We start from the raw sequence: 25,692 nt of genomic DNA, 5'->3' as shown, positions 1-25,692 counted from the left end.
GGCTCCTGCAGTAAGGAGAGACAGTGACTGAAGCACAACACCAGCTCCAGGAAGGAAGGTGTGGGGGCTCCTGAACTGGGACAAAGAGCTGACTGGGCCTTTTATTGGGACCCCAGCATGGAGATCTGGAGCAACAAAGTAAGTCACCCATTGTAGAAAACTGAATAAATCATCCCCAGGAAGGGGGTACATGTTCTTGAGCCAATCCAAGTCTGGTAATTGAAAGAACACGAGGGTGGAGTGCCTTGGCAGGGCCATAAGGGGACATGGCTTACCTTTTGACAGATATATTGGAGCATCTTGCAAAATGCTAGACTGGGAGGCAACACTAATATAGCTCTGGTCAGTGTTACAGCTACAGTTCTCGTAATGCCTTTGGCTGTGCTGCACTGAATATAGGGTGGATGAAATCCTGCTCCATAGCAATCATTGGGAATTTTTCCACTGACTTCAATGGAGAAAAATTTCACCCCGTGTAATTTATGGTGTCCATTTTACAACATAACTTGAGTATATTAATTTATACTTCAATATATGTATTTGTAATAATTAAAGGCACCAGGACTACTCATTTCAATTAGCATTTGCCCTTGGTATCTGGCCTAATTGTTAGTATTAATGAGATTGGTAGGGAGATTAAAATAAATCTTTCATATTATGGAAGGGTTGAAAAACTAGGAGATTTTACACTAGATGCTCAGATAATGTAAATCAACATTGACTTCAGTAGAGTAGATTTACACCAACTATGATTCTGGTCCTTAAGATATAAAGTATAAAACAAAGGAATAAATAAGAGAGGTGAAAATCTTTTACAAATATAATATGTATGTATGTGGTGCTAGAGTACAAAATGGCAGAAGCAAAAAGCATCAAGAGTAAAAGTGAATTCAACAGACAATGGCACGGGTTGGCAAGAGCATGATGTTCAAAAGGAGCAGCACTGAGTCCAGAAGCCTCCTCTTGCTGTGGAAATCTGCAAATCAACCCCCTTGAGAAGATGGTACTGTAGGAGGGGGAGGAGTACATAGTTTTTCCCAAGAAGAGTTTTGTTGGAAGGGAAGGATGTATTGTGAACTATTTCCCAAAATAACTGCCCTTAGGGCAGTGCCGTAACAAGGGCAAGGCGAGTGAGGCACATGCCTCAGGCACACAAAGCCCAGGGGCGCAGAAAGTGGTGGAGAAAAAGGAAAAAAAAAAAAAAAAAAAACCGCTGGCTGGCACAGAGATATTTATAACCCAGGTGATCTCCACCCCCCCGCCCCACCTGCCACCCCCACCAAGTGTCCCCCGGCCCCAACTTGCTTCCCCCGCCCCCTTCACCCCCGGCCTGGAGCACAGCAACTCCGTGCTTCCTCCTTGCATCCGAAGAAGTGAGGTTTTAACTCACGAAAGCTTATGCCCAAATAAATCTGTTAGTCTAGGGTTACCATATTCTGTGCCTCCAAATGGAGGACACTCCACGGCCCCCGGCCCCGCCCCCAGCCCCGCCCATACCCCCGCCCCAACCCCGCCCCCTCCCAAAAGTCTCCGCCCCCTCCCCTGCTTCCCGCGAACATTTGATTCGCGGGAAGCCTGAAGCAGGTAAGGAGGGTGTGGGGGGGAGGAGGCGCGGCCCAGGCTGGCCCCCCGGCGGCTCCAGCCTGGGTCGGCTCGGGCCCTGGGGTGCCGGCCCCGGCCGACCACCCCCAGCCCGCCCAGCACTGCCGGCCCCCGGCGGCCCGGCGCACCCCCGGGCTCCCCGCGGGCCCGGCTCCCCGCGGGCCCGGCTGACCTGCTCCCCGCCGGCCCGGCTCCCCGCCGGCCCGGCTGACCTGCTCCCCGCCGGCCCGGCTCCCCGCGGGCCCGGCTGACCGGCTCCCCGCGGGCCCGGCTCCCCGGCTCCCCGCCGGCCCGGCTCCCCGCGGGCCCGGCTGACCTGCTCCCCGCCGGCCCGGCTCCCCGCGGGCCCGGCTGACCAGCTCCCCGCCAGCCCGGCTCCCGCGGGCCCGGCTCCCCGCGGGCCCGGCTGACCGGCTCCCCGCCGGCCCGGCTCCCCGCGGGCCCGGCTGACCGGCTCCCAGCCCGGACCCCGGCCCGGCACCGCGCCCCCGGCTCCCCGTCCGGCCCCGCGCCCGGCACTGCGCCCCTAGTTCCCGGCCCGGCACCATGCCCCCGGCCCCGCACCGGCCCCGCACCGCCGGCCCCGGCCGAGCACCACCCAGCCCTCCCGATTTTCCCGGACATGCCCGGCTTTTGGGGATTTCCCCCCGGACGGGGATTTGAGCCCCCAAAAGCCGGACATGTCCGGGAAAATCCGGACGTATGGTAACCCTATGTTAGTCTTTAAGGTGCCACCAGACTCCTTGTTGTTTTTGTAGATACAGACTAACACGGCTACCCCCTGATACTTTCCTCCCTGCAGTAACTGCTGCCACAGGGTCCTAGTGCCCCCCATCTCACTGCCAGGGCAGACTGACTCTGAGCCTGCCTTTCTCCCTCAGACCCTTTCATTTTCCAATGGGACCCTCCAGCAGCACAGGGGGTCCCCCTGCTCACAGTCACCGTGCCTGCCCCATTCTGGGCAAGGAGGCAACCCCTTCCCTCACCCCCAGTGAAGCTACAGTCAGGGGCAACAGCAGGGGAGGAGGCGCACGCAGCACCCCACGGCACTCACCGCAGGGGAGGCAAGGGAGATTCCTGGACCTGAGAGGGGTCCTAGGAGCACATGCAGTGACAGTGGTGTGGATGAGTGTGCTGCTGGGGGGGGGGCAGGAAAGGGGGGGCTCCTCCCCCAGAGCTTGCTGCTGCCGGCAGGGAAAGGGCTGGGGGGAGTCCTCCTCTCTGGCCCCTGTCCTGGAGCAGCCTGCCTGCACCCCAAACTCATCCCCAGCCCTGCCCCACCCCAGAGCCCACACCCCCAGCCAGAGCTTTCACCCCCCCCACCGCATCCTCAACCCTCTACCCTAGCCCTGAGCCCCTCCAGCACCCCAAACACCTTATCCCCAGCCAGAGCCCTCACACCCTACACCCCTGCTCTCACTCTGAGCCCCTCCCACACTCCAAACCCCTCATCTGCAGCCGCAACCCACAGCCCTCACCCCTGCACCCCTTCCCTCTGCACACCTCCCATCCCCAAACTCCCTCCCAGAGCCTGCACCCCAATCCCCTGCCCCAGCCTAAGGCCTGCACCCCAGACCTCCTCCCTCACCCAAACTCCCTCCCAGAGCCTTGGGCGCGGGGGGGGGCAGAGTTTGGGTGCGGGGGGCGGGTTCTGGGCACCACCAAAATTTCTACAAACCTGCCACCCCTGATCCTGCCTGCAAGCCTGAACTCCCAGCATTTTCAGGACACATGCTGATCCCTAATGGCCACTGCTGCTATCCAGCACCTCCGTCTTCTCTTAACCTGTGAGTCCTTCTCTGGATTGGAACTGGACTGGTACCAGCCCAAGCAGTCAAAAATCATGAGTTGACCCCCCAAAATCACAGGTTCTACCACTGCCCCTTCATTCATTCCTCGGCGGCAATTCAGCGGCAGTCCCTTCCCTCCGAGAGGGACTGAGGGACCTGCTGCCAAATTGCTGCCAAAGAGCCACCCCTGGGGGAGGGCACAATTTTATATTCTTGCCTCGGGCACAAAAATACCTAGTTACAGCTCTGCCTTAGGATGGGGAAGGTACTGCGTGAGACTGTTGTGAATGCTGCTACCACAAGGGGTGGGTTACAGAGAAGGAAGGAGGGTCATGAGATGGGAGGTCCTCTTAGAAGAATATGGTTAGTTTTGGATAAGCTTTGCAACTTCAGTGCTTATCTAAACCAAACTTTGGGACTCTTCAGAGACTCATCCAACACTAGTTAATACAACACTTGCAGAGCACAGCATATAAAACCTCAGATTACCTTTCTCCCTCTGTTTTTATGTATAGTCCACTAGCTCACTGTGTACTAATCATTTCTGACAAATGACTTTATATTGCCTTCATGTTCTGTAACTTCATATGAACTACATATGTTTGCATATTTTAAGGGAGGGTTTCTCAAACTTCATTGCACCGCGACCCCCTTCTGACAACAAAAATTAGTACACAGCCCCAGGAGGAGGGACTGAAGCCTAAGCTCGCCTGAGCCCTACTGCCCTAGGTAGGAGGGCCAAAGCTCAAACCCCACTGCTCCATGCCGGGGGCCTGTAACCTGAGCCCCGCCACCCAGGCCAAAGCCCTCGAGCTTTGGCTTCGGCCCTAGGCGGTGGGGCTTGGCCTTTAGCCCCGGGCCCCAGCAAGTCTAAGCCAGCCCTGGCAACGCCATTAAAATGGGGTTGCAACCCACTTTACGGTCCCGACCAACAGTTTCAGAACTGCTGTTTTAGGGCTTGTATTCATGGAGACACTCAGGAAAGTTAATCAGAATTAAATAAAGGTATGAATTTAAAGTGGATTAGTTAAATTGTATTAACCCCCCCTGTAGACGCTCTAATTCAGAAGTAAAATGGCCCTTAGTCTACTACTTCCTCATAAGGGTGGTAAGTGAAACTTATTCTACTAGAGAGACAAGGTGGGTGAGGTAATAGCTTTTGTTGGAAACATATTTGCTCATCCACCTTGTCTCTCTAGTATCCTGGGACCACATAACTACAGCTACATTACATTCCCAGTCTACGTCATTTTTATTTCATGGACTGGCTGGCACGTGAAGTGACTTGGATATATTAGGGATCTAGAGTGCCAAATGCACAGCTAATTTAAATTGGGGAACTCCAGTGAAGTCAGTGGAGCCATTGGGTTTATGCCAGTTGAACACCTGACCCAGAATGTCCACAGACACACCCTTTTGAGACCAAAGAGCTAATTCTCCACTCTATTCAATGAGTAGATGGCTGGTGTAATTCTAACTAAAGTCACTAGAGTACACCAGCATAAAAATGGTGTAGAGGATTAGTGAATCAGGCCCCAGAGAAGGGCTGACTTCTGTTAAATTAATAGGGGCTGGTAGAGTCACAGTTATGCTCTTGTACCGAGAAGTAGTCTTTTGTATTACAATTAAACTACACCTCATTCCATGAACATTTTCTTTAGAGGCAGTTTTCTACCTGCAGAGCTTCCATATGAGCCAAGATATGCCTGGTCATCTGTATTGGAAAATTCTGATTTTTGGCTTTTGTTCTCCTTATGGACCAAATCCTGCTCCCATTTAAGTCATTAGGAAAACTGTTTGCTTCAGTGGGAGGAGAATTGACCATATGTGACTCTCTTGAGGGTGGAAGTGAGCCCATGGGGTTGATGTATGCTTATTTTTTGAATTTCATACCTGAGGGAAATCCTGCTTTTCTTTTTCACCTGAGGCCAATGAAAATATTTGTGTGAATTGGGTGAGCAGGATGGGATGAGCAGGATTTACCTCTGTGATTGGCTCTTGCTATAGAACAAACTCTTTTATGTCCATGCTTGTGCAAAAGTGATCCCATAGTTCACTGTATTATTCTTGTGTTTCTAAAATTGTATGTGGTTACATAGCACAGCAAATTCAGAAAGCTTAGGGTAGGTATTAGCAGAAATTGATCTTCATTGCCTTTCTTCAGGACTTTTATTGTGTTGTAGTGTAGAAGCAACTGCCTTGTCATTTAAAGCAGTGGTTCTCAAACTTGGGACGCCGCTTGTTCAGGGAAAGCCCCTGGCGGGCCGGGCCAGTTTGTTTACCTGCCGCATCTGCAGGTTCGGCCGATCGCGGCTCCCACTGGCCGCGGTTCACTGCTCCAGGCCAATGGGGGCTGCGGGAAGCACCGCGGGATGAGGGATGTGCCCGCCTGCCAGGGGCTTTCCCTGAACAAGCAGCGGCCCAAGTTTGAGAACCACTGATTTAAAGTACAGTAGTTTAGACTCAAAATCAACAAGGGATTAGGCTCATTCTGCCAAGTCTTAATCTTTTAGACTACTTATAGTATCAGCACTTACTGGTATTATCTTAGAGAGAAACAGAACTGAATGTCGTAAGGTACATTTAAGAGGAGATATCTGCTGTGGTTACACCAAATCAGAAATCTCCTGTCTTATATAGGCACTGATGCTAGTGCACAAAAGCAGACCTGTGTGTATAATGTGAGTTTTTTCTTTTTAATTTTAGACTCAACCTTGTCCTATGTTAGGCAGCTGGAGGCAAGAGTAAGACAGCTGGAGGAGGAAAATCGCATGCTACCCCAGGTGGGTGACTTCCTGTTGATAGGAACAGTAGCTCCTAGCTAGATAGTAACACTCATATATTCGTGTTTAACATCAGTATTTTCTGCAGTGGGACATTGATATAATTGAACTCTCACAGTGATCAAAGACTCTCATTACAGTAATCAAAGCCTCTAGCATCTTTTATTTTCATTTCTCATTGCTGATTATAGTGGAGCATTTCTACTGGTGTATTTGAGATCATGACAAAACTTCAGAGCATTTTTTTTCCTTTACAAGTGTTGATACCTTGTAAGAACTCACTGGGGGCTGAAACTTATGTTATAATTAACAATTAAGACATTTAAAATTACAAACAGCTGACCTTTGACAGTCCTAGTTTCATCTTAAGAGTGAATTTCTATCTTTATATCTTTCTAAAATATAAACCTTTTGTTTGGCTGTTCATATGTTATTACTGGGCAAAATGTAGCAAGTTTCAAATGCTATTCTGCAGTCAACTAAAACATTACTTTGATTCAAAAATGGAAATTTGTCAAGCAATTAAAATAATAAATTGGTTATTGTAATTTTTTTGGAGGGATGTGTTAGGTGCTTAATGGGGAGACTGAAATTACATTTTAAAAATAAACAAACATCAAGTGAATTGGAGTTAGCTCTCCTTGGTACATGCTTTTCTTTTTATTTTAATTGTTTTTATTTATTAGCAATGAATTAATAATATTTGCATTTTTCAAATATATGTTAATTTTTTATTGACTAACGCATCTTGCTATTATATTTCATTTAAAAATACTGTGGAAATCAATAACTTTTCAAAATGAAATATCTTGTTCATTTAAAAAAAATAGCCATGTAATGCTGGTTCATTGTACTGACTCAGAATACTATCACTTGTATGTAAAATCGAAGATAGTGGTAAAGGGAAGGGGCAGCGATATTCATATACTCTGATTTAATAATTTTTATAAAGTATAGAGACAAATGCATTAGTTACAAGAATGGCTCAGGATCAGAGTTGGTGATGTCTTTGCTAAAGCAGATTTTAAGCAAAGTTTTGTCTAATAGTTAAAGGAGTGATCTTGGTTCTATTCTTTGTTCTGCCACTAACTAGTTATGTGACCTTGAGCAAGTGATTTAACTTCTCTGTATCTTAGTTTACTCATCTGAAAAATGGGCATATAATACTTACCACCTGCAAGGGGTAATGAGGATTATCATATATAAAATAACATTTGCAGAGCATTTGAGATGGAAGATACTCTGTGATGCAGAGTATTATTGTCTTGCCAAGCAAGATGTTCAAGGCAAATGAAAATGATTGACCTAAAAACATAATCTGTGATTTGTCTTGGTGTGGTGAAGCAGTAGTAGGAGATGGAGATAGGTCATTCAGGAAACACTTTAGGGCCAACATTTTTTGAGTTACTAGTGGTTTTGTTTGTCTCCATTTTGAGGTGCACACCTGAGACACTGTAAAGGGGTCTGATTTTTCAGAAAGTGCAGAACTCCCAACCTCTGAAAATCATGGCCCTTTAAGATCTCTCATGTTGGGTATCCAAAATCACTAGTCAGTTCTAAAAATAGTGCCTAAAAGTCTACAATAGGGGCAGTGGTGTTTTTGGTGAGGGGTGTGGGGGGCGGGGGCACAAGCTGAGGGAAATGCAAGAGGAATAATTAAGTAGGCAACAAAGTCTGCATCTTGCCAAAAATATATGCTTTATGGCCAAATGTGTGTCTATATCTTGGCTTGGTTTATTGGTTCTAGAAGCTAACCAAACACCTGTGAACACTTTATCATTAGAAATGATGAGAATGACATGTGTTGGTCTTTCATAGCATGTCTGCTCATCCTAGGAATTTCACTGCTTTCAATACAGGAAGGAAGCATAGTCAACAGCTAGCCCATTCTGAAGTCATACTCAGGTATGTTAGTGTTTCATTTCTCTCTGCAGGGAGACTTGAATGAGCTTGTGAATTGGAGTATTAGAAATAGGATGAAATTTAATAGTAAAAAGTGTAAGGTTATGCACTTGGGGACGAATAATAACAATTTTAGTTACAAGATGGGGACGCATTGGTTAGAAGTAACGGAAGAGGAGAAGGACCTAGGGGTCCTTGTGGACCGCAGGATGACTATGAGTCGGCAATGTGACGTGGCGGTGAAAAAAGCCAATGCGGTCTTGGGATGTATTAGGCGAGGTATATCTAGTAGAGATAGGGAGGTCTTGCTTCCGTTGTATAAGGCGCTGGTGAGACCTCATTTGGAGTACTGTGTGCAGTTCTGGTCTCCAATGTTTAAAAAAGATGAACTCAAACTGGAACGGGTGCAGAGAAGGGTGACTAAGATGATCAGAGGAATGGAAAACCTGTCGTATGAAAAGAGATTAGAGGAGCTTGGGTTGTTTAGTCTGACAAAGCGAAGGCTGAGGGGGGATATGATTGCTCTCTTTAAATATATCAGAGGGGTTAATACAAGGGAGGGAGAGGAATTATTCCAGTTTAGTACTAATGTGGACACGAGAACGAATGGATACAAACTGGCCGGGGGGAAGTTTAGGCTAGAAATTAGACGAAGGTTTCTGACCGTCAGAGGGGTGAAATATTGGAACGGCCTTCCGAGGGAAACGGTGGGGGCGACGGACCTGTCTGGTTTTAAGATTAAGTTGGATAAGTTTATGGAGGGAATGGTTTAATGATAAAACATAGTAGCCAAGGAAAACCAAGCAATGGTACATGAACAACATAATGGCCAACAAGGGTCAGGCTAGAGACTCTTGCCTATATGCTCGGGGTATTACTGATCGCCATATTTGGGGTCGGGAAGGAATTTTCCTCCAGGGTAGATTGGCTGAGCCTCTGGAGGTTTTTCGCCTTCCTCCGCAGCATGGGGCAGGGATCACTAGCAGGAGGGTCTCAGCCGATTGAAGTCACTAAAACACAGGACTGGGGACTTCAACGGTAGAGTACAGGGAAGGGTCTTGCGGCCTGCAGCATGCAGGGGGTCAGACCAGATGATCATAATGGTCCCTTCTGACCTTAATGTCTATGAGTCTATGAGTCTATGAGAAACAGTAGGGACCCAGCCAGCATGTTCTATAAAGAATATTCTGGGGCTTCAGGTGAGTTGGTGAAAGACTCTTGTTCAGGCAATATTCTATCTGATCTGTTTTTCTACCTTCAAAGTTACTAAGGTTAAAAAGGGCAGTAGTGGCTAACCTTGTCTGTTGTCTGGGTTGGTTGTCATTATGGGAAACATGCTAACTATGCTCTGGACACTTGCCAGGCTGAAACAGAAATAGAAAGACATAGAATGGGATTTTGATTTTCAAAAGCTCTCTCCACATTGGTCTAACTCTCTTTCTGATGAAGGCGATGGGAGTTTTATGAGGGTTAGGCTGACTCTCAGTGCTTTTGACAATTCCACTCCAAGCATACAACATCAAATGAAGTTCCTTTTCTGATACAGGTATAAAAACTCCATCTGTTTTGTGGGAAGGGAATGTCTTTTTGTAAAAACAAAAAACAACAACAAAACCCCCTGTTATTCAGTGGCACTCACCCTGCAGGACAACAGGGATTTTAAAGCTCCAGGACTATACATATTAGAAGAGAGTGAGAGAGGTGAACTGTTATTGATACACTTGTTAATAACTATTCTATCCCTGAATGAGTATGATCAGTGCTACTTACGATGCTTATTTTTTCCTGCCTGCTCATCTCTCTTCTTCTGCTATGCCTCCTCTCTTCCTTTTTAACCCCTTTCCTCCCCTGACCTATTTCTCCTCTTCTAGATATGCATTACTCAAACCAACTTGTGTAATGGTGTGACCATTTATACCCTGCATAGAGCACAAAACCCCTTGGCAACCTATTAGTTATCTCCCCTTTTCCTTTGCTTTTCTTGTCTTTTTCTTACATATTTGTTTTTATTTCAACCCCCCTCTACCTGTAACTTAACGGTGTTATTAATATTTAGCAGCAGGCACCTCTTCAGAGAAAAGTGTTTCAATGATGACATCTTCACTGTCCAAATTGAATTCTGAGCTCTAGTTTGCTGCACTATGAGAAGAGATTACAGTGGCTAGGGAAAAAAACAATAGCTACAGTGGGTCAATATTTCAGTCTGATCAGGGAATAGAAATGGTATAAAAATGCTCCTATTCATTTAAGACTGCAAAAGTCTCCCAACATTTGTTCGCATACTGGTTGATTGCATTCTAGTACGTTTAAGAGTTATGAGAAGCTGCAGACAAGTTGTAAATTTACTTTGTTGATGGGGGCAGCAATTAGCATGTATTTGTTTTCAGATGGCGAACAAAAGATATAATCCAAGCACATTCAATATATGGCCACTGATATGAGTTTTGGGAAAGAAAGCAGATGTTTTCCAAGACTTACAGCATGCAACAGGGTCTTCCTACCGGTTGCCAAACTACATTGGATAGGCATGAGGAAACAGTATATTATAGGTTAATATCAGTGCTTCTCAAACACAAAAGTATGTAACAATGCTTGCAAGTGGTGTACATAGAGAGACACAATTTGTGGAAGGATGTTTGTGGGTGGTGTAATTCGAACCAAGAAAGATCTGGCATATAATAAGACTCTCTTTAAGAGATCTGTGGTTTGGCCCATGGCTGTTCTGCGCAATTCACAGAAGCACAAAATACTTATGATGATTTTGGTAGATCAGAAAGAAAGCAGACTTAGGAATCAGTAATGTCAGACTTCTTTTCAGGAGATTCATGGTTAGATATAATATTACTGGAAGAGTGTATCCAGTATGTATGTATGTTTAAGCAACTTGGTTTATACAGTGATTATTTTCTCCTATATATTCCAGGCAAGTTTAGAATTCCTGTTTAAGCCTTACCAGAAACTTGCCATGAAGAATAATATCTCTGCACCATCTTATCTGAAGTTTTATTTCATGTTTTTGTTTGTCTTGTCTATCTTTAATTTAATATCTTCAGTGCAAGGAATTTGTCTTAGTCCAGGTCTACACTTAAAACTTTTGTCACTGTGATAATGTTGGGGTATAATTTTTTAAAACCTTTTTATACTGGCAAAGCCCTAGTGTTATACCAGCAAAAAAGTGCTTTTGCTGGGATAGCTTGTTTTGTTTGAGAAAACCAAGATAAGCTATGTTGGCAAAAGCACTTCCTTTGCTGGTGTAAACTGCATCTACACTAGGCGGGTTTGCCAGTGTACCAGTAGTTATACTAGCAAACCTTTTCTAGTGTAGCTTACTGTATAGACTAGTTTCAGTCCTTTATGTAAAAAAGGCACAACTCTTGTGTGAAATAGTCGCTATTGTTATGTCAGATTGTGGGAGGTGGATTGAAAGTTCTAATGGCCACCTTTCACATGACAGTACACGGCTCTGTGAATGCTGAACAGAATGGAGTTGCTTGTTTCAGATAGAAGCTGACTCTGGTTTGCCTTCTATCACTTGGCTGTAAAGTTAAGAATAAAATTATTTATATAAGAAAAGCTTTTTTCATTACTGTGGCGACCAACACAACTCCCATTAAAATTATTAGTATTTGTCACTTGTATTACGGAATTCTCAGCCAGGTTCTGGCCCCATTGTTCTAGACACTGTGTGAGCATATAGTAAAGTCTAGAGAGAGTTGCAGTTGCTTAATCCTAAAATCAGTTCCCCAAGACTTTTCACTGATATTTACTTGACTAAAATTTTGATTCATTTCAGCAGTGTTCATGTCTCTGTTCCAGACAAGTTTCCAGTAAATTAGGACTGCATTTTCTTGGCCTAAAATAGAATCTGGGTGGCTAGAGCACATGCACAAGGTAGTAGAATAGAAAGGATAAAAAAACGAGTGGTTGAACAGAAGTCCCCTTCTGTTTTAATTAATGGGTAGGTGAGAAAGGTGGGGTGGTTAAGAGCATAGAGTGGGAATCTGCTTGGGAAATCTCTGAATGTTTGGAGGGAGAGGCTGCTACAAAAATTAGGCCCTTATTTGCAGACTTTTTTGTCCCCGTGCATAAAAGCAGAGAGTGTGATCTGACCTCACATCTTTATTGCATGCAGTAAATAACATGCATAATATTGTAACCACAGTCCTTAACCAAAGAGTTGCAATTAATGAGTTGGCTGTATTACAATGCAATATGTTATAAGATGCACCATACAAAAACAACCTATGCATCACCATTCTCATGTGCCTTTTCTGCTGTTAGTCTCTACCTATTGATCAGCTCTTGTGCACAGAATTTTAGGCTATCTCTGGTAGTACATTCTGCAGTTAGCAGAGACATAATGCTTGCTTGTACTGAGACATTTTGCAGTAGTCAAGAAGCTTTTTAAAGACAAAACTGGATTCATACTTCATTTACATCAATATTACATTGATGTAAATCCATTAGGCGACATTCTGATCTCAGTTATGTTGGTGGATGTCTAGAACAGTGGTTCTCAAGAAGGGGTACATTTACCCCTGGGGATATGCAGAGATCTTCCAGGGGGTACATCAACTCATCTAGATATTTGCCTAGTTTTACAACAGGCTATATAAAAAGCACTAGTAAAGTCAGTACAAACTAAAATTTAATACAGACAATGACTTGTTTATACTGCTCTATAAACTATACACTGAAATGCAAGTTCAATATTTATATTCCAATTGATTTATTTTATAATTATATGATAAAAATGAGAAAGTAAGCAATTTTTCAATAATAGGGTGCTGTGACACTTTTGTATTTTTATGTCTGATTTTCTAAGCCAGTAGTTTTTTCAGTGAGGTCAAATTTGGGGTACTCAAGACTAATCAGATTCCTGAAAGGGGTACAGTAGTCTGGAAAGATTGAGAGCTACTGATCTAGAATAACTCCACTGATTAGGCAATCATTATTCCAGATTTGCCCTCATGTGTAACTGTGAACAAAATCTGTCCCATTGATTCCTTATCTACACTGGTGTGCAATCAGAATCAGGCCTCCAAAAGTCAGTTAAATGAAAAGGAAGCTTGTGAATTGAATAGGTTGATTATATTTCTAGGGGTGATGATAACATCATATGTTGAAACAACACAAGTGTACATGTGCCGTGTAGTCAATGAATGTATTTGGTGAGAATATTCCTGGCAAGCCACTCTCTTCTTCTTCTTATATTAGTTCCATTTTAAGTTGTATGGTAGAGAGAAGGAAGCATGTTAGGATTAGAATGGAAAAAAAAGTCTCAGTTTATCTAATAATTTGGCTACAAGTCCCACCTTGTAATGAAATAGGAAGCCAGAGGCAAATATTGCCAAGACAACCAAGTCTGGACAAACAAAAAGAATGTCGTTGTTGCCAGAAGTTCATATGAGTGTACAAGAGCTAGAGGAATTGAATTCTCAACTTCCATGGCAACGCAGCATAAATCTGACAAGGCAGAGCTTATGCACAGGGTAGCTAATGAGTCAGTGAAAGAATCTATGAGGTTATCTAGCACTCTGTTTCTTTCTGTGCATTCTGTCCTTTCTTTTCAGTTTCTTGATTCTTGGGTCTTTTTATTTATTTATTTATTTATTTATTATTGTTGTTATAGTGCCGAAGGCCCCTGTTGAGGCACGGGATCCATTGTGCTAGGTGCTATTCAGACACATAGGAGACAATTTCTTCCCCAAAGAATTTATGATCTAAATAGACAAGACACAGATGGTAATAGACAAACAACAAATAAGCAACTGTCTAAAGTACAGACCATGTAACTATTTAATCCTTCCCCATCCACACTCTGCCCAGGTGCCACAGCCACAGTGCATTGTTGCTGCTCCTCTAACACTTCTTTCTTCTTCAGAAACTGCAGAGCTACAATTCATTTACAAATTTAGCACCATTAATTTGGGCTTGAATAAGGACTGGGAGTGGCTGGCTCACTACAAAAGCAATTTCCCCTCTCTTGGAATTGACACCTCCTCATCAATTATTGGGAGTGGACCACATCCACCCTGACTGAATTGGCCTTGTTAACACTGGTTCTCCACTTGTAAGGTAACTCCCTTCTCTTCATGTGTCAGTATATTTATGCCTGCATCTGTAATTTTCACTCCATGCATTTGAAGAAGTGGGTTTGTTACACACAAAAGCTTATGCCCAAATAAATCTGTTAATCTTTAAGGTGCCACCGGACTCCTCGTTGTTTTTGTAGCCTCAAGTCTTTTTGTCTGTTGTTGTAATAGTCAGCAAAAGAGATTTTAAAGAACTTCCCTAAAAACTTTTCTTTTTTTTTTTTGGAACTCAGTCACAGTCAGTAGAAGGGTCATAAAAAAGTGACATCTTCCTGCAGTCACCAGCATTATTTGTCTTGTGGTTCCATGACAAATTCACAGTGACCTCCCAATGGTCATTCCTTTAAAGATGCTCCAGATTGCAGATGGGATTATTCAGCTTCTTACACTTGCCTCCCCTCTGCTACAACTAGGCCAGATCAGAAAAAGTTATCCAAAGAGACAGAGACAGAACTTCTCAGGAGGCTTTGGTTTCTTGGTGGCATAAAACTGACCAGGAACTGACCAAACTGTGTGATGAAAAGGAGCTGCAAGCATACAGGTATGGAATGGCACTAGCAGGAAAAGTGAGCAAATGGAAGTCATTATTACCACAGATTCAGAAGATACTGCTAGTACTAGCAACTTCAGACAGGTGGAGCCGGAATGCAAATATGAGCTTACTCCAAAAGAGATGCTAATTTGACACCAATATCTAATAAATGATCTAGAGAAGACCTAGGAAATTCCATACCATTAAGAGTGATTTCTGCTTTAGGGAAAGACTGAAAACATACACTAGGGACAAAATGGGAGAAGACCTCCACCAGTAAAATTTCAGCATGGATTGCTGATAAACATGCCTAACCCAAACTATTTACATTCTTGAAGGAAATAACAAATATGATTTTAAGGGTCTGTAGAAAGTCATAGATGTATTCTGTTTAGCTCTTAAGAAGGTTTGTGGTACAGTAACACTTAAAAGACCTGTCTATAAGGCAGGGCCGGCTCTGGCTTTTTTGCTGCCCCAGGCAAAAAAGCCTCCCGCTGCCCCCGGCCCCCCGGCGAGGAGCGCGGCAGGGGAGGGCGCTGAGCCCAGCTGTGGCCCCGCTCTCCCCGGCTGGCCGGAGCGCCGCGGGGAGGGCAGCGTGCCTGGCCGCAGCCCCACTCTCCCCGACCGGCCAGAGCGCTGCGGGAGGGCGGCCCTACTCTTCCTGGCCGGCTGGAGCGCCAGGGGGAGGGCGGAGAGCCCGGCCGCGGCCCCGCTCTCCCCAGCCGGCCGGAGTGCCGGGGGAGGGCAGCCCTGCTCTCCCCGGCCAGCAAGCCCGGCCGCGGCCCCGCTCTCCCCGGCCGGCCGGAGCGCCGGGGGAGGGCAGCGAGCCTGCTGCGGCTCCGCTCTCCCTGACCAGCCGTAGCGCCGGGAGGAGGGCGGAGAGCCCAGACGCGGCCTCGCTCTCCCCGGCCGGCCGGAGCGCTGGGGGAGGGCGGTGAGCCAGGCACGCCGCCCTCCCTGCGGCGCTCCGGCCCCGCTCTCCCCGGGTGAGCGCCGCCCCTCTCCAGGTACCGCCCCAAGCACATGATTGGAGGGCTGGTGCCTGGAGCCGGCCCTGCTATAAGGTCTATAAATATAGTACTATCTGGAATGAGTTGTATTTCCATTGTTTTGAGGAGGTATGTAAGATAAAGACAGATAAGAATTGATTAATTCTCACACTGCTTTATTGTAACTTCAGTGTGGTCATTGGAGACTTCTCCATTGTACTACCTGTAATTAGAGCTCCCAAATTTCTTCTTGTACAGTCATGCAGCATCTAGAGATTTAATAAGGTGTTGCAAGATTTTCATATAGTACAAATGCTCATGTTAGACAAACCATGCACTAAATTAACTTTTAGCAGTTGTCTAACATGTTGATCTTGCAATTGGTTTAATTGTATATGTTATAATTTTGTGTCAGATTGCCTGGTGAAAGCATTTGCTTTTTTAAAGTTACATCAGATGACAATTCAGAGGGAATTGTTTTTTCCAATGAAGTTTAAAGGACTGTCCAGAATGTGAAGTTTGAATCATATTTGCTTCATCAATATGCTGTTTGAAAGTGGTTGGTAGTTAAAGTAAAAAATGAAGTAGAAAATAGATGTGATCTATTTATTAATGGAGATATCCTATCTCCTAGAACTGGAAGGGACCTTGAAAGGTCATTGAGTCCAGCCCCCTGCCTTCACTAGCAGGACCAAGTACTGATTTTGCCCCAGATCCCTAATTGGCCCCCTCAAGGATTGAACTCACAACCCTGGGTTTAGCAGGCCAAAGCTCAAACCACTGAGCTATCCCTCCCCCCCTAATGTTCTGAGCATAGGACTAGGAGCTAGGAATTCCAACCTTCTAATCCGGGGTAAGATGCTGACTTTCCCTTGTGGCCTTGTGCTGACTGACTTCACTTCTCTGCCTCAGTTTCTCAACTGACAATATTAATAGAGCATTAGGAGGTATGTTGTGGTATTCTAGCAGGGCTAAGCATGGATCCCAGCCAGGCCTTTCAGGTTCGTTGTTTGCTCTGACTTTTCTGTTTATCCATTCAACTGTGCATAATGGGGTCTTGACATCATGTGTTTTTTGCCAAAGATTTACTTCCCTTCTGACATTAAAGGATATAGGAGGCATATAGGATTGCAAATAAGAGACTGCTTCATTTACTGGCTCAGGGTTACAAAAAGTTATGCCCCTGTCACATGTCAGGTTTCACTATCCACTACCTTTGAGATTCTTTATTTTGTAAACTGATTTTTTTTAAATGGCACATGTAGTTCTGCTGTTCAATGTCCTGTTTAGCTGTAGATCAGTGCATTTTTCTTCAGGCTCTGTACTGTGGGTTGTGAAAGGCTAGTCTACTTATATCATTATTTAGTGATGAGATCTGCTCTAAGTAAGGATTCAGAAACAGCAAGTGAATGAAGTTGGAAATATCCATCTGAAAAGGTTTTTGACATCAGATCGGAATTCAGAGAGACTATAGTTCTAAGATGCCTTCTTCATTGAAGAAATTTAAAAAAAAAACTTAACAAATGGAGGTTTTCTGAGATCTACAAAAGCAAGAAACATAGTGAACAAAAATGACATAATGTACATTTTAATCAACAGGATTATTTCCAACAAACTCCTTGCTGGTTTGTCTTAATGGCCTTTTCCTCGCAGCATGGCCCTGTAAGTCCAGTTTATCCTGCTATCCCAGTTGCTTCCTTCCCTGCCCCCTCATTCTCTTGAGTATTTCAAACAAGTCAACAAATATACCCTCTGTCTTGTAAGAACTGGAGGTAACAGGGGAGGGTGGGTGTGACACTGCACCCCACATTCTTCATAGAGATATGTTTATGGCATAACTATGGTGTATTCTATGCAAGATAGGTCATGTGAGACATCACTGGAAAGGTTATGGTTTACTGAATATGATTATCCTATTTGTATGCAGGTATCATTTTCTATCTGAAGTTAGGAATATTGACAAATGTGTTTACACCTGGGAAATGCCCACTAGGCCAAAGATGCTCAGTCTAGATGGCTGGCTGGGAAGGGCCCATTCAGGTTGATGAGCCATTAGGAGAAAACAATACGGGGAATCTTCCTGAGGACGCTAAAAACAGCCTCTGAGCAATGGCTGCTGTGGCACTACAGGGACATGTAACCAGGTCACCTGGTGCTGGACTCCATCTTGGAATACCAGTGTTTTTACATTGACTGGCATGGGAATCAAGCTTTGAGACAAAGGGTTCCCGCCATATGCAAAAGCTATTTAAGGCAGGGGAGTGTCATCATCATCATAGTTCTTCACTGACTCCTGCCCCAAAGAGACTCTAGGAAACACCTGAAGAACACAGACTGAACTGGGGGTGGAGGGGAGTGTTGGACCCAGGCTAAAGGGATTTTTAGCCTGTGAAAGGAACATCTGGGGTTTTTAAGCTGTAAGCAAGTGCAGCTGGCCCCTTAAGAATCTCTGTAGCCTGCTTGAATCATCATTTAGGGGAGAATTTGTTACTCATATCCAGTCTCTTTAGTATATTAAGTTTAGTTCACGTGTTTTGTTTGTTTGCTAGGTAATCTGCTTTAATCTGTGTGCTATCCCTTATAATCACTTAAAATCTGTCTTCTGTAGTTAATGAACTTATTTTTGCTTTGTCTAAAACCAGTGTGTGGGAATCATAACTTGGGGCAGAAAGCTGTTGCATATCATTTTCTACACTGAGGGAGGGGATGAATTTCATGAGCTTACGCTGTACAGTATAATTTTGGGTTTACACTCCAGAGGGGGGTCTGCACTTAAGCAGCTGGGTAGTTCCTTAGCTGTAGCCTCCCCACGCAGAGCTGATCACAACATCTGCAGCTGGGTGTGTCCCTACCTGTATGTGTGCTGGAGCTTGGGAGAGTGCTTGGCAGGGTGGTTACAGCAGTACAGTGTAAAGGGAGCCCAGGCTGGTGGATTGGGGGGCTCCCTTTACACTGTACTGCTGTAACCAGCCTGCCAAGCACTCTCCCAAGCTCCAGCACACATACAGGTAGGCCATTTCCAGATGGCACCCCAGGGGGAACCCGTCACAGTGGGGAAGTGAATGGGTTTCAAAATCAGGCAGTGATTGAACTGGAGTGGGAGTTACCCAGCAGGAAGAATATGCTTCCCTATCCAGGCCCCTTGCCTTTGGGAGTAAATGTTCCTGAAGAACAAGGTCTTTACATTTGCTGAAGTAGGATGTCCTATGCCAAGTGAGCAATTAGTGCAGACCCCAGTGGATAGGAAAAAATGTATTTTCTCTGAAGCAAGCTTTGGAGGTGAATACGGCTGTCCTCTGAGTAGCAGTGTATTGTGTCTCTTCCTTTTTGGCTATTCTTGCATGTGTCATGGATAGCCAAAGCTAGTGAGATAGTAAACAACAAGCTTTCTTGAATGGAGGCTGGCTGACAAATTGAATGTATGTTGAGTTCTGATACAGTGCATAATATGCTATAGTGGATTTTCATTAATGGCCATGTTTATCAATAGTGTAGGCAGAAAAATGATATTTTATGGTGGCTCAAGTAGCCAAAAGGCCTAGGATTAGCTTTCTACTTAAAGGAGCAAGCTGTTCCATGCACTGTTACATAAGAGCCTTTACTGTGTGACTTAGGTATTTGTGAAGTGCACTTACACCTGTGCACTGTGGAAATAGAGTCTGAGTTTCCCCAATTTTCTGGGGTCAACGCCAGGGAGATGCAAGGTTTCTGTTTATTTTATTTTATTTTATTTTATTTTATTCCTAGAGCAGTATGGTGAAGCTGTGCTAGATTTTCCTCTGTTTCCTGTTGATTAAAGAGCTGCTTTGGGTGACCTGGCATTAGGAATTCAATAGGTTTACTTACAATAGAAAATAAGTTCACATGTTTATTGATTCCATCTCTCTCTGCTGTAGGTACCCCAGAGGGAATGAACAGAACAGGTAATCATCAAGTGATCCATCCCCTGTCGCTCATTCCCAGCTTCTGGCAAACAGAGGCTAGGAACACCATTCCTGCCCATCCTGGCTAATAGCCATTGATGGACCTATCCTCTATGAATTTATCTAGTTCTTTTTTGAACCCTGTTATGGTCTTGGCCTTCACAACATCCTCTGGCAAGGAGTTCCACAGGTTGACTGTGCATTGTGTGAAGAAATACTTCCTTTTGTTTGTTTTAAACCTGCTGCCTATTAATGTCATTTGGTGACCCCTAGTTCTTGTGTTATGAGAAATAGTAAACAACACTTCCTTATCTCTACACCAGTCATGATTTTATATACCTCAATCATATCTCCACTTAGCCATCTCTTTTCCAAGCTGAAAAGTCCCACTCTTATTAATCTCTCCTCATACGGAAGCCATTCTATACCCCTAATCAATTTTGTTGCCTTTTTCTGAACCTTTTCCAATTCCAATATATCTTTTTTGAGATGGTGCTACCACATTTGCACACAGTATTCAAGATGTGGGCATACCATGGATTTCTATAGAGGCAACATGATATTTTCTGTCCTATTATCTATCCCTTTCTTAATGGAGAACTATCCACAATCCACAATCTCTTCCTTGAGTGGTAACAGCTAATTTAGACCCCATCATTTTATATGTATAGCTGGGATTATGTTTTCCAATGTGCATTATGGATGATTGGAAAAAGGCAAATATAATGCCCATATTTAAAAAAGCGAAGAAAAAGAACCCGGGGAACTACAGTCGGGTCAGCCTCACCCTCAGTCCCTGGAAAAATCATGGAGCAGGTCCTTAAGGAAACCATTTTGAAGCACTTGGAGGAGAGGAAGGTGATCAGGAACAGTCAACGTGGATTCACCAAGGGCACGTCATGCCTGATCAACCTGATTGCCTTCTATGATGAGATAACTGGCTCTGTGGATATGGGGAAAGCAGAGAACGTGATATATCTTGACTTTAGCAAAGCTTTTGATACAGTCTCCCACAGTATTTTTGCCAGCGAGTTAAAGAAGTCTGGATTGGATGAATGGACTATAAGGTGGATAGAAAGCTGGCTAGGTCATTGGGCTCAACGGGTAGTGATCAATGGCTCTATGTCTAGTTGGCAGCCGGTATCAAGCGGAGTACCTCAGGGATCGGCTCTGGGGCTGATTTTGTTCAAAATCTTTATTAATGATCTGGATGATGGGAGGGTTCCAAAGAGGATGGATCTAGACTCTTCTCAGTGGTAGCAGATGACAGAACAAGAAGTAATGGTCTGAAGTTGCAGTGTGGGAGGTTTAGGTTGGATATTAGGAAAAACTTATTCACTAGGAGGGTAGTGAAGCACTGGAATGAGTTACCTAGGGAGGTGGTGGAATCTCCTTCCTTAGAGGTTTTTAAGGTCAGGCTTGACAAAGCCCTGGCTGGTATGATTTAGTTGGGAATTGGTCCTGATTTGAGCAGGGGTTTTGACTAGATGACCTCCTGAGGTCCCTTCCAACCCTGATAGTCTATGATTCTATGATTCTCAGGCTCATAATGGAGTCAACAGTGCACAGTAGTGACCATAGGAATTGCCATAGTGGATCAGACCAGCGGTCAGTCTATTTCAGTGTCTGTCTCTGACAGGAGCCAGAACCAGCTGCCTCAGAATAAGGTGCAAGAGGTCCTGTAGTTATGGGGTGACGGAACCCTGACTGCACTGATTTTAACAAAGAAGCAAGGACCTGCTTCTAAATGATTTCTTCCATGGGGATGGAATTCAGGCCACTCCACAACTCTCATGTGGCAGGCTCCTGGCCACCCTAAGAAGTTCCTATTGTAATTAGTAACTATGTAGGTACCTCTTGTGGGCATTTACTAGAGAATTCCAACTGCTGTGCTGCAGAATCATCCAAGACTTCACTTGGCATCCATCAATCATCAGAATACCAAGACTTTTACCCAGCTTCACTTTCAATATAAGAATCAGCTTTAATTTTTTTACATTTTCCAAACACAGATCATGATTTTCAAAAGTGACTAGAAGTTTTGTTTGCCTCAGTTTTGGGGTATCTCTTTTGAGACACTTCAAAGGGGCTTGATTCTCAAAAAGTGCTGAGCACTTTCCTTCTGAAAATTGGTCCCCTTTTGGAGGTCTTAGATTGGACACCCAAAAATGGAGGCACTCGCAATTACTACAATAAAATCTATTTTATCCGGCATGTTGAGGGAATTGGGGGTGCCAGTAAGTGGAAAAATGACAATTAACTAAGAGGAAGGGAGTTTGGGTGTGGGGGGGGTGTGGGACTGAGAGTTGGGGCATGGGAGGGGGTGTGGAGCACGGGTTCTGGGAGGGAGTCTGGGTGCAGGAGGGGTCTTGGGCCAGCAGGTTGGGGCACAGGAGGTGATGGGGGTGTCGAATCTGGGGGGTGCTCACCTCGGGCGACTCCCCGCAAGTGGCAACCTGTCCCGGCTGCTCTTAGGTGGAGGTGTGGCAGGCGGCTCCTCGTGCTGCCACTGCCCCAAGCGCTAGCTCCGCAGCTTCCACTGACTGGGAACCACGGCCAATGAGAGCTGCGGGGGCAGCACCTGTGGCCAGAGGCAATGTGCAGAGCTGCCTGCCGCGCCTCAGCCTAAGACCAGCCAGGACAGGTCATCACTTGTAGGAAGCTGCTCGAGCTGAGCAGCCCTCAGATCTGGCACCCCAGATCTCCTCCCACATCCCAACCCACTGCCCCGAGCCCCCTCCCACACCCAAACTCCCTCCCAGAACCTGTGCTCCACACCCCCTCCCATACCCCAGCCTCTTGCCAGCCCCGCGCCAACCAGACTATAAACCAGAATTTCAATGAAGATCAGAAATACCGGTTTATAGAGCTTTCCAGTTGGTGAAGTGCCAGATAAAACAGTTTTTACTGTAGTTTCTTTAGAAAACCTTGATCTTATCCTTTATTTATTAGTTCACAAGCATCCCTAGTAACTCCTCTCAGTAGAAGGTCAGTCTGATGGTACAGCACTGCCACTATTTGCCAGAAATGGCCCAGACCAAAACCCCTGATAAGGAAGTACACCAAAGCTGGTAGCACTGAGATCCACAACCAGTTCTTTGACTCTTAACCCATTATCTACTTATTGGGCCAAACCAAAGCCTGAGCTCCAGACTTTGGAACGCTTGATGTCCAGATCCAAAATGAAATATCGAGGTCTTTCTTTAAAGTCTATTCTCACAAGGTAAACAATTTTGGGCAAGTCTTTGTAAACCACCTTGAGCTGCTCAGATGGATAGCAATCAGGGGCAGTAAAGCACCTTTTGTAGCGCATAGGAACCTGTTGCCTCTTGTGAAAGGACAAAAAGAGGATGGATGCCTGAGGGAGAAAGATTCATTTTTCAAACACTTCTTATGAATGTGTGCATTGGATTTGCCTTGAGAACTGTGGTTGCTTTGACCCATAAATGTTCACACCTAGTTCTCATGTTCAGTTGGGGACAGTGATGGGGGTAAGTATTCTGTGCGTACACAGAAGTGACTTCCTGGAAGAAATCATAGCGCCTGCAAGAAGGCATGGACTCTGACAGCAGCACAACTCACAGGACTCATATTTTCTGGAATATGGGAGGTTTTAGATGCCTGTGCTGCATCTTGTATTTTCCTTGCTTTTAATATCAATATTTATTTTACACAGTTTGAAATTGGCCAGTGTTTTCACTGGCCATGGGGTCAGTAAAGAAACTGAAAATATTGACTCATAAGAAAACAAAGGGACCTGAGAGAATTTTTCCCAAAACAGAATTGCTCCAATCTATTTTATTACTCCTTTCCTCCCTCCCTTTCAACTTGAAACTTATTTCCTTTTCAAAAGGGTAGCTTTAAGCTTGTTCAGTAACTAGCAGATCTATAAATTTTTACTTTGGATTTATTTTTATATAAAGTTATATAAATTCCCTTCCCAAATTGATACCAGTATATCGCTTTGGAGAACTGTAAGATTCACTATGTATTGTGGTAAATACATTTGTATGTCAGTGTTATCAGCCCAATTACTAGGTTCATATGCCATCAGTTACAATTGTTTTAATCACTTTCTCATAAAAAAGAAAAATCCCAACATCCTTTGAAAAGATGAATGTACAGGATGAGATGAGTGAGAACCTAAACTGGTTTCAAATGCTGATCTAAACACTCATTTACATGTTTTCAGCATACAATTTATGATGTCTATATAGAAGCATTCTCATTTCTGTAGCTATGCTTTTATTTCTAGGATTTTTCACATATGGGGCTCAATCCCACAATCTCAGTGTGCTGTGAATTCCCAGGAAGTCTCAGGATCAGGCCCCTTGTCTGTAATAATCAGACAATTCTCTGTTCTCTTCAGCTTGTGCAGTCATTTACACTTTGCACTGGTGTAAATATCTATATCAGGTGTAACATAATGGAGATGCAGGCCCAAAATGTTTTCATAAAATCACTCAGAACATACAAACGCAGGCTGTTTCTTATGCAATATTGTCAGGGAATTCAGTTGCATGTCACTTCCCTGTGCCTGTTCTCTCCCCCCCTCTCCCCCCCGGCCCCATTTGTCTTTTCTATTTAGATTGCAGCCTCTTTGGGAGAGAGAGACTGTCTCATATTATGTGTTTGCACAGGACCTAGCACAATGAGGCACTGATTTTCATTGGAGGCTCTTGGTACTATTAACTATTATGATTATAACAGAAATGCATTCCCATTTCTACAGAAAAAATAATTAGGGAATTTTGTATATAATACAGTGTTTCCAAGAAAAAAATGTTGGAAGGAGACATATTTTCCTGTATTTTAGCAACTTCTAAATGCTTTCCTTTGTTTTGCTTTGCTTTGCATGGTTTTCTTCCTTTTTAAATTAAGTTCTGTGTGAAGGATGAAAACAGCAAGGGATCATATTAGAACAGGTCAAGTTGAAAAGATCATCAGTTCCTCCTAAGTGTATTACATAGCTGTTTCTCTCTGTGGTGTTATTGGGTTGCTATTGCCAGACTGAATTTTTAGCATTTCACCGAAGTAGGCTGCTAGATAAGGTTACCTCAACACAGCAGTTTTGCCTTTTGCTCCCTATCGTCGTTATAGGAACTACTTTGAATACTGCAACTTGAGGTGCTCAAACAGCAAATGTTTACTTAGCTAGTGAAGTTATTGCAGCACAATGCCAACTCTAAGTCCCCATTGAAAAGAATTACTAACTGTTGTTGTTTGCTGTTTAAATGCTTAGATCAGTGGCTATTATGATTTCACTATTTCTATTACAGAAGTATCTAAAGGCCCCAGCTAAGCACATATGCCATGTCTACACTAGGGATGCTTTACTATACTGGAAAAGTGCTTCTAGTGTTGATGCAGCTTTTACTGGCTTCTGTCTATGCAGCTATGTCAGTCAAGATTCACACCTCTGGCCGGCATAGCTATGCTGGATGAAGTCTATAGTGTAGACATGGTCAGCGTGAGAGACAGCCCCTGCCTTGTAGAGTTTACAAATGTAAATGATCAAGACAGACGAAGGGTGAGAGGTGAAACAGAAGAAGAGTGGGGAGTGACTTACCAAGGTCTCACTGTAGATCAGTGGCAGAGCCAGGACTACAACCCAGCTTTCCTCAGTGCAGGAATCGGTAACCTTTGGCATGCGGCTCACCAGGGTAAGCACGCTGGCGGGCTGGGCCGGTTTGTTTATCTGTTGCATCCGCAGGTTTGGCCGATCACGGCTCCCACTGGCCGCAGTTCGCCACTCCATGCTAATGGGGGCTGCGGGAAGCGGCGACCAGCACATCCCTCAGCCCGCGCCGTTTTCCACAGCCCCCATTGACTTGGGATGGCGAACCACGGCCAGTGGGAGCCGCGATTGGCCAAACCTGTGGATGCGGCAGGTAAACAAACCAGCCCGGCCCACCAGGGTACTTACCCTGACGAGCCGCGTGCCAAAGGTTGCCGATCCCTGCCTCAGTGCTTCATCCACTAGATCATGCTGGTCCCCAAACTCTTTTTGCTTGGGTAGCCCCTTAGGGCACATCTACACTGCAGTAAAAGACCTGTGGCATGGCTGAGACTGGCC

At 44.7% G+C, this 25,692-nt stretch overlaps 1 protein-coding gene across 7 annotated transcripts in view; it reads left to right on the top strand.

The window, feature by feature from the left end:
* Positions 1 to 25,692, top strand: part of CCDC85A (coiled-coil domain containing 85A) — a 181,805-nt gene that overhangs the window by 139,464 nt on the left and 16,649 nt on the right. For 5 of the 7 annotated variants that reach the window (XM_054024090.1, XM_054024093.1, XM_054024092.1 and 2 more), the window contains exon 3: positions 6,099 to 6,175. The exons of the other annotated variants lie outside the window; for them this stretch is intronic. In XM_054024090.1, coding sequence (XP_053880065.1) covers positions 6,099 to 6,175 — 77 coding nt within the window. The remainder of the gene's footprint in view (positions 1 to 6,098; positions 6,176 to 25,692) is intronic. 7 annotated transcript variants of the gene reach the window in all.

Source organism: Malaclemys terrapin, chromosome 3, assembly GCF_027887155.1.
Source record: "Malaclemys terrapin pileata isolate rMalTer1 chromosome 3, rMalTer1.hap1, whole genome shotgun sequence".
Taxonomy (NCBI): domain Eukaryota; kingdom Metazoa; phylum Chordata; order Testudines; family Emydidae; genus Malaclemys; species Malaclemys terrapin.
The sequence above is the reverse complement of the archived record's forward strand: the minus strand, read 5'-3'. Positions and strand labels throughout refer to the sequence as shown.